This window comes from Nestor notabilis, unplaced genomic scaffold, assembly GCF_000696875.1.
Source record: "Nestor notabilis isolate BGI_N333 unplaced genomic scaffold, ASM69687v1 scaffold13462, whole genome shotgun sequence".
Lineage (NCBI taxonomy): Eukaryota > Metazoa > Chordata > Aves > Psittaciformes > Psittacidae > Nestor > Nestor notabilis.
This window is the reverse complement of record NW_009917044.1, coordinates 14016-26639: the sequence shown is the minus strand read 5'-3', so window position 1 is coordinate 26639 and position 12624 is coordinate 14016. Positions and strand designations below refer to the sequence as shown.

Genomic DNA, 12624 nt, shown 5'->3' with positions numbered 1-12624 from the left:
GCCCCCACGCTGGCTGTGGGTGAAGCAGGACCACGCTGCTGAGGCCACTTCGGGCCACGCTGTGCTCGTAAGCTGAATCTAATGGCGACAACATGTTTTTAGGACCCTCTTGCAAGCTACGACGTCAATGGGAATGACCACGACCCGACTCCGCGCTACGATGCCAGCAATGAGAATAAGTATGTGATGCTAATTGCCGTGGAGCTGGTGTCTGCGTGGCCGGGGTGTGCGGGGGTCCCCGGGGCTGGGGGTCCCTCCTGGGGCGTCTTCCAGGCCTGTGGCCTTGCCCCATCCCCAGTGCTGTGGAGGATGCTGCGTTATGGGCTTTGCAATCATTGCATTTAATGCAAATCCAGCCTGTGGCAACCACACCAATTGCCTTGAGCCACCAAATGGCAGCACCAGGGGGGTTCCTCGCTGTGGTCAGGGATTAAGCCATATGAGTTGGGCTGGGTGGCTTAAATGTCAAATCTGGGATGCACTTCTTAGGCTTCACTTAAAGTGGGATGGACACCTGCTGGCATGTGTGGAAAGGAAATGGGAATGCAAAGAGCAGGTTGCATCTGGGTGCAAAAAGCAAACAGCAAATCGCTGTCTGCATTAGTTTCCTCCATCCCTAACCCTTGCTGCGGGTTTTGGATAAGGGCTCTCCAGCTCTTGAGGCACCTCCTTCCACAGCTCTGGCTTCGGGGCTGGAGGGGGGGTGTTTGGAGGGATCCTTTGCCCCAGGACATCAGCTCATGGAGGTTTCTCGTTGCAGACATGGCACCCGCTGTGCAGGGGAGGTGGCGGCGGCGGCGAACAACTCGTACTGCATCGTGGGCATCGCCTACAACGCGCGCATCGGAGGTGAGGTTGGCGCCTGCCTGCAGCTCCCCTGCCCTTCGCTGTGCCCCCCAGGGACCACGGCCACCCTGGCTGTGCCAATGGGCTCCTGGGAGGGTGGGGGGATGCTGTTACCCCAGATACCACCAGGAGAGAGTCTTCTCCTTGGTGCCCTGGCTGCAGGGAGCTCCGGGGGGTTGGGGAAGGATGGGTGATACAGAGTGACCTCAGCTTCATGTGTTTTGGGGAGGAAACCTTCTGCTTGGGCTGCGTCCTTGCCGTGAGGACGCATGTGGATTGAGGATGTAGTTGTTTCACCCCACAAGTCCATGGCTGCTCCTGGGAGGGTTGTCTTTGGGGTGGCCTCACTTGCTATGGTTGGTGGTGCTGGTTTAGCTTCAGAGCTGAAACTGGTTGTTTGTGAGGTTAAATGTCTGCAAATGAGCTGCTTAGATGGGAGGTCTGGGGTGACCCCTAAAATACTCTCATGGGGAAAACACCAAGGAGGTGGGGGGCTGGAGCTGTGCGGAATAGGGGAACCTTTCCTGGTCCCTCCAGTAACATGATGTGCAGGAGGCAAATGAATGTTTGTCACCAAATTGGATGGTAATTAGCACCGCAGAGCTCATTTGCATTAACCCAGCTGGTTTGGAGGCTGGTTTGAGCTGTTACAGCACCCACCAGGGAGATGGGGGGGGTCAGGGGTTGGGAGTGCTGCGTCCCGTCATGGAGGGGATAAATGCCTGGCGCTGGGTCATTACTGGGGGCTTCAGCCCCATCCCTGGCATGGCCGGAACAGGACAGGGGCTTCTACGGCAACCCCTGCTACCAACCATCCCAATGTGGGGAGAAATCACCATTGGGAACATGGACCCAAGCGCAAATGGAAGGATTCAGGGCTTAATTCCTTCTCTCAGGTTTGTTAGGGCTGTGTCTGCACAGAAGCAGTGCCCGCAGGGAGTCCTGCTCCTGGCCAAGCACCTTCAGTAGTTCCCTGTGCCAGGAAAATCCTCCGAAGGAAGAAACAACCCTGAGGAGGATGACGGGGAAGCGGCAGGGGCTCTAAAGGCGGTGGCACATCATCCCATCCCATCCCATTCCATCTTGTCTGTACGTGGGATGGCTTCTTGCTTCGCGGAGGCTTCTTGCCTCTAAAAACCATCTCCAAGCACACACCAAGTAGAGCAAGGCAAAGCTCTCTGCGGGGTTTAAGGCAGATCTGTATCAGCAGGACCAGACCGTTGCCTTCATGCTCCTTTTCAAGCCCATTTCTCCGCAGCAGCCATGGAGATGAGTGTTACTTCTTGACTTTATAACGACTTATGGGTCTTATTTTAATTTGCTTCCTTTAACGAGTGCTTTGGGGTGTGCTGGGGAGGTGTTGAGTGAGACAAGGCACATGGCACAGGGCTGTGGGCTTCCCACAACGTGAAGAGGCAGAGGGGAAAAATAACGTCTGTAGCCGAATCAAGCTTGGGATCGTGGAGGGAACTACGCTATAGCTGCAGTGAGAGTGATTTTAGATGGATTACCCAAATAAAGCAGCGATTAATGAGCACAACTTGTTGGGGAAGCCTATTTGTCACCCTCTGAAAGCTACCATCTAATTTTACTGGCTGCTCTTCAGCGCTCTTGCGTTGCTTTCCATTTGCTCCGGGCAAAATACATTGCTGCTCAGGAAACAGAAAGGGCCATTCCTCCTCCTCCTCATTTCCCCTCTCCTCAAACGCTTGCTTCAGAGGCTGGTATTGCTCCCTGCGTGGCAAAGAGTTCATTTGTCTCGCAGCATCCTTCCCCGCTCCCTCTTGCTCCCCGTTATTTAACACGGGGCTTACAACATCATGGGTGGTTGTCTATGGGCTGGCTTTGGGTTGACTTTGGGCTACCTTTGGATTGACTACAAGTTGACTTTGAGCTGGCTTTGGGCTGGCTTTGAGCTAAATTTGGGTTGACTTCACGCTAATTTTGGGCTACCTTTGGGCTGACTTTAAACTGACTTTGGGCTGGCTGGTGAATTTAGAAAGCACAAAAGACCATCCTCCAGCTGGGTTTGCTTGTTGTGCTGCAGCCAAGTGTGGCTCAGACACTGGGCTCAGCTTTTCGGCCCTTCTCCTCATCTTTTCTTGTTAACATGACAAAGAGAGGAAGTTTTTTGGGAACTGCTCTGCTCCCTGGTTTTGTATTTCTAAGCTTGTTTTTGGCTGGTGGGGGACAGCATCGGAAAGAGATATTTGAGTTGACTGGTGTCCAGAGCACAGCTGCAGCTGTAACGACATCTGCCTGCATTTGTTTGCTTGAAGAAAAAATACATGTGGAAGGGGAAATGCATTTTTATGAACTGGACTCTCCCTGGCTGGCAAAACGCTGCTGAAACTTCCAGCATCTCTCGTCCTGAAAGGGCTGGGTTTGGGCAGCCCTTTGGGGTACCTGGCACCTTCTGCCTGCTGTATGGAGTGGGAAATCTGGCAGGGAAAGGGTGATGAGGAGCAGAGGGGGTTGTAACCCTCGTACTGCAGCAGTTGGGGTGTGCAGCAATCCCCCAGCCTTTTACCCCTCGTCCGGCAGCGGTTGGGGTGTGCAGCAACCCCCCAGCCAGTCCCACTGTGGCTGGTGGGCTCTGCCTACGAGCTGCCCCGGCTGGTGCTTGCCAACATTCCCAGCTGGAAGTGAAATTACCGCAGGTGACATTGTCGCCCTGCTGTGGGTTGGTGTCCTGTCTCTGATTTTGGCTGTTTAAACCTCAGTCTGGGGCTTCTGTGGGACTTCTCCCCCTCCTGGGCATCGCTGGCATCAGTGGGGCAGTGATGGGGTTAAGGGATGTTCAGTCATCCCCACTCTTGGGAAGCACCTCCATCCCCGTGCACCCGAAGCTGGGGGGCTCTGAGCGTTCAGGAAACACTGTTCTCTTCCAGGTGGAGAAATGAGTTAGCTCATTAAAAAGGGGAGGGGGAAAAGGTTTCTAGTGGGTGAATTTTGCCGCTGGGGAGCACAGCACCGCTCCCACCGCCTGATGCCCGCTGATGGAGGGGAAGCAGATTTTAACCCTCCCTCCCCATCCCGCGCCATGAAGCCAGCAACATGGAAAACTTTCCAAAATAGCTCCCCAGCATCCCGCCGCCGGGCTCATTAGCGCGCGGGGCCGTGGGTTGAAGCTATTCCAGGCGCGCCTGAGCCGTGCGGTTTCCGCCACCGTTAACAAAGCCCTTTGATTGCAATCCTTACACTTTCATCCAAGCCATTAAGCCCTAATGTCTGATGTTTTTGTGCTTTTAGGCATTCGTATGTTAGATGGCGATGTAACAGATGTTGTTGAAGCGAAGTCGCTTGGCATCAGACCCGATTACATTGACATTTACAGCGCGAGCTGGGGGCCAGATGATGATGGGAAGACAGTTGATGGACCTGGTCTATTGGCCAAACAGGCTTTTGAGCATGGCATTAAAAAGGTGTGGATCCCGCAGCGCACAGACGCGCTCGCCCTCCTCCTCCTGCCCCATGGGGAATAACACGTGCCTTGGCCGTGGCTGGCCTGGGGTCTGGCCCGTGGTTTTTTTTGGCTGCCCCGGAGCCGATGCCAGCGCTAGGGCTGGGGTGGGGGGGACGCGAATCATCTCTGATGTTTCCTAGTTTTCCCCGGCTCCGGTGGATTGTGCGGACGCGGGTGGTGACGGCGGGAGGTGCACGGTGATGGTGTGGCCCCCGCGGGACCCCTCGGCATGGCCGGCCCTGGTGGGAGCATCCAGCCCCTGGGCATAACCCCAGCAGAGCAGGCAGTCCCCAGGTTGAGTTGCGAAGCTCTGCTGGGCTGAGGAGCCCAAAGTGGTTCTTGGGGGGGTGACTTTGCACCTCTAAATGTGCCCCCGGGTGCTGGCACAAAGATGCCGGCATCTCCATCCCCACTTCTTTAACCCTCCCCAGGCTGCCTGTATTTGCTCGTGGAGGACTCCGTCACATTAAGCATTTCCCTGTTTTTCCACATGGAATGAATGGCTGTGTGATGACTGGGGGGACACGTGAGTCCCACCTTGGGGACACAGTATTGTCCCTGAAGCCCTCCAGCGAGAGGCTTCGGCACTGTCACATGTGATTGACAATGCTGACAATGCTCTGGCCTTCCCACACCCCTTCTCTTTTTGGGTGCTTTAAAAAAATGCCCAATATTGGCTAAAATTGGGAAAAAAGTCCTTTCTTGGCAGCTTGGTGGGCGCCGCGGGTAAGTGTCAAGGCGGCTCGGGGCTCTGCAGTGGGTCTCCCCGGCGATAGCGAGGTTCATGCTGGGCTTCGAGCCCCCCCAGGCTTCCCTCCCTGCCTCCCTCCTGCCTCTGCTGCCTCTTCTCGGGCCGCGGCGCAGCCTGCATGTTATCTAAAAATAGGGTGGAGTGTTTTTCCCACTATTTACTTGATTTCCTGCCGGGGCGGTGAGCGCCGAGGAGTCCATTGAAGTGCCGGGAGTTCACGCCATGTAAATACAGGGAAACAAGCTGCTTTTTAAACCTTATTTTTCCATGTGGGAGCAAATGGGCGGCAGCGGGGTCCTTGCCCAGCACGGCCCTGTTGCTTTGGGATGCTTGTTTCCGTCTCCCAAGGGATATCAGACCCTGTCCCCCCAGTGCCACCCGTGTTTGTGGTACCCGCTATCCCGTATGCACAGCTCTTAACTGCCAGCTTCTCCTTAAATAATGAGAAAAGCTGCAAGCAGATATTTAGCAGCCACCTTTAGCCCAAGCAAACAGCTTTAACCAAGTTATAAATCCTTAAAATTGAGTTTTTAATGGAAACATTAAAATAACCTTTATCTATTAGCAATAGGATTGCGCTGGGGTAATTTATCATCTTGTTTCTCGCTCCTCCAGCCACGCCTTATTAGTTCCTGAGCTAACGAGGAGATATTTATCCTGGGCTCTCATGGAATGCTGTTGGGCAAACACCAAAGCCCTGGCAGTGCTGCAGAAGCGGGGAGCTGCTGTGCATCCTGCATGCAGCTGGTGTGCTGCTGGGGTGAGCTGGATCATCCCCAGCCTTGGCCAGGGAGGGATTCCCTGGTTTAAATGATGCCTGTATCCAGGTTTTATAGTGGCCAGGAGCCCTTTACCAGGATGTTGTTGGCTTAGGAAGGTGGCAGATGAAGCAGTTGGGTGTTTGGGGTCTGCTTGTGGGAATTTTGATAATCGTTCCTTTGGGAGCAAAGGGAAGGGGTGTTTTTCTCCAGTCCAAGGGAGTTGTAATGTGTGGTGAAATGCTGTCAGTGTTAGGTGTGCGTTGCTGTAGTGTCATGTATGTGCCTGGCCGTGTCCTCGTGCAACCATGCTGGCTCCGAACCCACTTTCCTCCAGTGCAGCCCTGCCTGGGCATCATGGGGATGTGGGTTTGGACTGGAACCGAGCACTTGTGGCTGTGACGCTCCGGGTTCGGGATGTAAGGGAGGTCTGGGCTCCCCGTCCGATCCCAACTGAAATCACTACTATGTCTCTGGCCGGTGCCTGGTTTTATTCCTCCAGTTAGTGATTTAGGAAAGCCTGGGTTGGATGCAGCGGGGGTTGTTCTCAGGGATGGGTGGATTTTGGTATTGAAGAGCCGGACAATCACTGCTGTGCCGAGCTTGTGAGCTGGGATACTGCTGCCTCCGAGATCCAGGAAACCCTGGAAAGCGGGCCTGGAGGTGCCAGCAGCAGGCTTGGTGGGCTGGCGAGCTGGGTTGAGCAGTCGGTAGCTCAAATTAGGGGGCAGGGCAGTAATTCCCATTGCAATTGCACTTTTCCTTGCAGAGCTCAGACAGCTCTATTGACCTTTGGGAGGGAAACACCCTCCCAGTTGGGCTGGGAGGCAGCCCAGATAATGAAAACTTTCATAAAGTTAAGGGAAGAGCCTGTGTGTCCAGAGGCAGGGTCAGTTCAGAGAGCCTCTGCCCCAGGAGGAGGGCAAGACAGGTAATAAACCATCCCTCTCCCCTCCGGCGCTTAACCCCCCCCAGTAAATCCCAGTGGATTCCTGCAGAGCAAAGCTGCTCTTTTCTCTTTCTTTCCCCTTGTTTTTGTGGAGGAAGCCACCGCAGAGCAGTGGGAGGGAGATAAACACCAGATCTGCCCAGGCTAGCGCCGAAATCCTTCCATGGTAGCAGTAGCTGTGGGGAGGATGGGGCTGCTTCCATTGCCTGCCAAGCCCGGCAGCGCCATACCCTCCCCGGAGATCCCTGCCTTACGGGGCACGGAAGCAAACCAGCCACTTAATTTCCTGTCCCAAACTCCTTTAGGTCACCATAAATCCTTCCTTGGGACCACAAATCCCCATGGAGCTGGGTTATTCCTGGGTGCCCCAGCAGTGATTTGGATGGAGGGTGAGTGGGGTTCACCCCGGCGCTGTTGGCTTCACATAGGATCCCTTGTTGGCAGCGTGGCCGGTGCTGCCGGGCGGGATTTTCCCTCGGCTCCGGGGAGGTCTGGGTGCATCCCGCCCCCACCAATTCCTGGTGCGATGCTGCAGCTGTACCCGGTGGGGATGGCTCCATCTGATGTTCCTGCCAAGTGATGGGGAGGGGAGAAAAAGCTGGGATTAAAAAAGAGGAAAACAAAATAAAAGGAACCTAAAAGTGAGGCTGAGGGAAGGTTTCTGGTGGGTTAGATGGGTTCATGAGGGGCTTTGCAGGCTTGGGGCAAGGGAGATACGGGTTTTGGGGGTATCCCTGTCAGTTCCTCTCACAGAGCTATCCCTGTACCCCGGAAAGCACCGTGCTGGGTGTTACCACCTGGTCCAGGGGATGTTTTCCCCCAGGGAAACCTGGAGAAGATGCCAAAATCCCCCTCACCAGAGGCTCTCCCATCCGCATAGGGAGTCACTGGCTGTAAAACTGGGGCTGGCCAAGCCAAGGGGCACATTTGTGGGACCTGATCCAGGGGGCTGAGCGCTGGGCAGGATGAGACCCATCCTTCCACCCTAACCAACCCCCATGTCCAGACCCCAAAATTAGGCTTACCAACAGCATCCCAGCGCCGGAGGGGGCTGCCCCCTCCTCCCCATACCGAGATGTCCTCTCATCCTGCACAAACCCCTCCTCTCACCTCTGTCCCCTCTCTCCTTGCAGGGCCGCAGGGGTTTGGGGTCCATTTTTGTCTGGGCATCGGGGAACGGCGGCAGAGAGGGCGATTACTGCTCCTGTGATGGCTACACCAACAGCATCTACACCATCTCCATCAGCAGCACCACCGAGAACGGCTACAAGCCCTGGTACCTGGAGGAGTGCGCTTCCACCCTCGCCACCACCTACAGCAGCGGGGCTTTCTACGAGAGGAAAATAGTGAGTTTCATCCCAAAGTCGAGCATTCCCTGGATGTTTTCTGCGTGTCTGGGCTGGATGTTGGCTCGTTATAAGGGCCAGGCTTTGCTCTTAGACCCGCAGTGGGTTTTGCTTGTGCTTTTTTATGGTGGCTCCAGAATCGCTCTGGTCCTTGGGAAGAGATCAGGGATGTGGTGTTTTCCCTGGGAAATGGGTGAAAGGGCTGGAGGTTTGTAAAATATTTACTTGTCCCCCAAAGTACTTGTTCACTGTCCCTTGCTTTAAATAAAAAAGGGAATTTTGAGGTTTTTTAGTCTGAGAGAATAAAAAGAGGGAGGACGGAGGCATTTGGCAGGGATGTAGAAACCCCAGACAGGGAGCAGAGAATTTTGGAGCCCAGGAATTCCCTTGAAAGCATGTGCAAGTGTGGATCAGTCTGTTTTCTCTGCTGCCCAGCCTATGTTTGCTCTGTCCCAACACATGCTGTGGTCTCCTCCCAGCACGGCCTTTTGCTACTGACATTGCTGTGCATCATCTGAACCTTAGGTGGTAAAACATCACCCACCAGCACAGCACCTTACCCAGGGTGGGGGGAGATTTCCACCCAAATTAGGGGTTTTGGCAAAAAAAGTGGGTTGGTTTTTTGGTGTTTTTTTTTTTACAAGTCAATTGGGTTTTTTGTATTCAGCAGTAATTGGTTTGGCACCTAAAAGATTAATTTCCAGCCAGAAAACAGAATCCAAGGGACATTTTCTTGGCACTCAGGAACGTTTGCATGTGAGTCCAGGGCTACTGGAGCATTGCTGGGCAAAAAAGCACCTTCCAGGGGCACCTTGGGGAGAAGCTGGGTGGCTTCTCCATCCTTCCCCTCCAGAAATCACCGGATTAACTCAAAACTAGGGAGCCTTTTAAAAATGTAACCGATGGAGCATCTCTTTCCCCACCTCCTCTCTCCGAGCTTTTGGTACCTGAGCATCATGCTCTGTCCTAAAATGAAAAAGCTGGAAATGGCTTTTTTTCCCCCCTTTTTCTTCCCATGCAAATGGAATTTCTTTCAAGACACCAGGAGCTGGAGCTCTGAAGTAAATAAAGTAATATTATCATAACATGGCACATCTCAACATGCACTCATGGGCGTGTACCCATGGCAGCTCCATCACTGCTCCATCCACACCTTTTCCTCCACCTGATCCACAGCAAAATTGACATGTTGTTCCCATTTTCCAAATAGTTTTTGTACCTTTGAGCAAAGAGAAATGTATTCTCATGTGCCAAATGTACCTGCAGCCCTTTGGGGGGGCTCTGGCACCTTGATGGCGTGGAAGCCATGGCAGGGTTTGGGTACCCGCAGGCTCAGCTCCCCCCTGGCAGCATCCCCAAGCAAACCCGGGGTGCTCGATGGGGTATCATCCATGCCAGGAGCATCTTTGGAAGCACGGAGGCTGCAGCTCCTCTCTCCATAGGTTACCACAGACCTCCGGCACCGCTGCACGGATGGCCACACCGGCACCTCGGTGTCCGCACCTATGGTTGCGGGCATCCTCGCACTGGCTTTGGAAGCAAAGTAAGTGTAACCTCAGCTCTGGCTCATGGGGGAAATGTTTCCATGTTTAGTGCCTGATGAGCAAAACCAGAAACAGAAGTTGGGGTTTTAACCTCTGGAGCAAGTCAAAATGGGGAAAGGTTGCTCTGAATTGCTCCTTTTGGCAAGGTTTGACGCAGTGTTGTTGTTTTGCATCTAATCTTCCTGCAGGTGTTTTATTGAACTAATTCTTCACTTGTTGTGTGTTGAAAAGTTGGGGTTGGTGAGATAAGTCAGGCTTTTCATTTGATGCGTTGAAACTGCTGACAGCCGGCTCCAACAGGAGTTTTATAAAGACTTCCTAGGAAAAAAAATGTCAGAAAACATCAAGGAAATGGAAAATGTCAGTAGAAGTGATGGTTTTCAGCAAGTGTTTCATTTCAGGGGGAAAAAGGAGTACTTTTGCATCATGTCAAAAATCCACATGGTGTGACTGGCAGTGACACGCTCCCCAGTTCAAACAAGCTGCTTTTTGCCTCTTGTCCCCATCCCAGTCCCACCCTGGTGTCATTGTGGTCCCCCAGCCCAGGAACAGGCTCACCCCTTGAGCATCCCCATGTTGCCCCATGGAGCATCTTTATCTTCAATAAAATGAGCTTATTATTATTCCTTTTATGGGGTGGAACTAAAAATAAAGCTGGGAATAAGCCCCAGGGCAGCGCTCTGCTCATGTTTAGGATGGCAATTGCCACATGTCGGCTCCAGTCCCTCTCCTCTGGTTTAATCCCAGTGCCCAGCTCGGATGAGCATGATTCCAGAGATGCCATTTCCATTGCAAATATATGATGAGCTTTAGCTGTAATTTTTGGATTGTTTAGCTGAGGCATAAAATGCAACATTAAGTACCAGCACTTGGTGCTCGGCCGCTCCATTATGACAAGAAGGAATAAATTGAGTTTCTTTTCTTAAGTGTTGCTTGAGAGCAATATAAATCCCAACTTGCGATGCTGGAGAACTGACTGTGAGAAAAGTGTGGAAAATGCTGCAGCAATATCCTTGAGCTGGGGTCCTGGGGAGGGAACACAAAAGCACACACAGTGCTCAGTGTCCAGCACCTTGAATGTACAAACTTCACATGAACCCAGCCTAGGAGGAGGTTGGAAACACTTTGGGATTCATTTTTCTGTTAAATGAGCAATATAAGGTTTTTTCCAAGCAGTTTTTGCTGTTATTCCTACAACGGGAAAGTTTGCTCAGCATCATGTATCAGTGAGGTGCTGAGCCTGGTGCCATTCCTTGGGATGTGCTTTGTTCCCAATCTCCTGCAAAAGAAAATGAGTAAAACCTTCCAGATTTGCTGCAGTTACACCTCAAAGCATGAAAACTCTTTAGCTTTGGCCAGGAATAAATCCTGCAATGCCTGTGGGCATGTGGATCACCCCACACTGCTGGGGCACCCCAAGTGATGGCCAACTCCCAGGCAGGGCTTCAGCATTTATCTCAATTCATGCTCTTTTGGAGCAGGAAAGAAGGGTTTTTTGGGGGTTTTAACCCAGTGGGGGTCCTTCCTGCTGCTGGGCAGACTGGAAGGAACAGAGCCATCCCATAAGCCACGTGTCGTTGCAGCCCCATGCTCACCTGGAGGGATGTCCAGCATCTGCTGGTCAAAACCTCACGGCCAGTGCATCTGCGAGCGGCCGACTGGAAGACCAACGGCGCAGGGCATAAAGGTGAGGGGCCACGGTGGGGAGGTGGCTGCCTGAGGGAAAGTAAAGGTCCCCAGAGCTTCATTCATGGGAGTGTTCACCCTGGATGACTTCTGTCAGCTGCCTTGGGTGTGCTCCTACCATCAGGCTGTGCAGCAGATAGAGGAAAGGGCGGTAATTCATGGGGTGAGATGCTTGGAAGCCTTGCTTGGTGGATGGTTGGAAGCATGGCTTGGTCGAGGTTCTTCTGAGCTGCAGCATTGCCTGCTCCTTTCTGCTCCCAGAAATGGGTTTTCTATGGTGCCAGTGTGGATTTGGGGTATAATTTGGGCAGGGTGATAAGCTCTGTGTGTTTTGGAGTACCTTGTACTCCAATGGGGTCAACTCCACACCTTCCCCAAGGGTTGGAGAATGCTCCACCAAGCACTGAGGAGGAAGGAGCTCCTGATCCCTGCATGGAAGGCAGTGGGTTTCTGAGTCTTCTCTCTTTCCAGTTAGCCATCTATATGGCTTCGGCCTGGTGGATGCAGATGCTATTGTGGTGGAAGCCAAGAAGTGGAAGGCGGTGCCTCCTCAGCACGTCTGCGTGGGAAGCCTGGACAGGGTGCCCAAGTGAGTGTTGTGGGGTGGGAGCTCTCCCAGGGCACGCAGCCATTTAGAAAGAGCTTTGGTGGGTCTGGCCCTTGAGATACAAAGGCTCAGCCACTGTCCCGGCATTTGTGAAGGGAATTCGGGAGTTGGGGCATCTGGGATGAGTCCATGTGCAGGGGACGTGATGTTCATGGGTTTTGCAGTCGGTGACCTGCACCATCCACTCTGAGGTCTGGTTATTGACCCAGGTCTGTGCCTATGGTTGGATGAGGAGCAGGTCCCACAGGGCCTCTCTGGGAGCAGCTTTGATTTATTTTTGCCCTTTTGCATGCTTTTGCTTCCCAGACTGGTGATTAACAGGGAATTTTTGAGGGCTGATGGTGAGAGACCAAAACCAACTTGCCCGCTGGGTCCTACATGAGTGGTGATGTGTTGGTCTCTCCTCCCTCCTCCACCAAATATCTTGTTTTGATGGAAGACATCAAAAACTAGTGCTTTGTTGCAAGCGTTTGCAGATTTCCAGTGCCTGGGGTCTCTTTGAATTTGGCTTCAGGTTCAAATCATCTTAGGTTTGTCCTTGCTAGGTTAAAGGGTGGGATCGGGGATGTGACCACATGGACCCTCCTTGTTTACCACTGCCTGGCTGTGGAGCAGGAGAGTTGTTCATCAGAAAAACAGTTCCTTTGGAAGACTTGCATATGCAAAGCAGG

The 12624-nt window shown here is 53.0% G+C and overlaps 1 protein-coding gene across 1 annotated transcript in view; it reads left to right on the top strand.

The window, feature by feature from the left end:
• PCSK6 (proprotein convertase subtilisin/kexin type 6) overlaps window positions 1-12624 on the top strand; it is a gene marked incomplete at its 5' end in the record, with an annotated part of 28323 nt that overhangs the window by 5961 nt on the left and 9738 nt on the right. The window contains 7 exons of the mRNA XM_010024901.1: window positions 101-179; window positions 761-849; window positions 4099-4271; window positions 7904-8116; window positions 9559-9659; window positions 11244-11347; window positions 11818-11935. Of these exons, the coding sequence (XP_010023203.1) occupies window positions 101-179; window positions 761-849; window positions 4099-4271; window positions 7904-8116; window positions 9559-9659; window positions 11244-11347; window positions 11818-11935 (877 nt within the window). The remainder of the gene's footprint in view (window positions 1-100; window positions 180-760; window positions 850-4098; window positions 4272-7903; window positions 8117-9558; window positions 9660-11243; window positions 11348-11817; window positions 11936-12624) is intronic.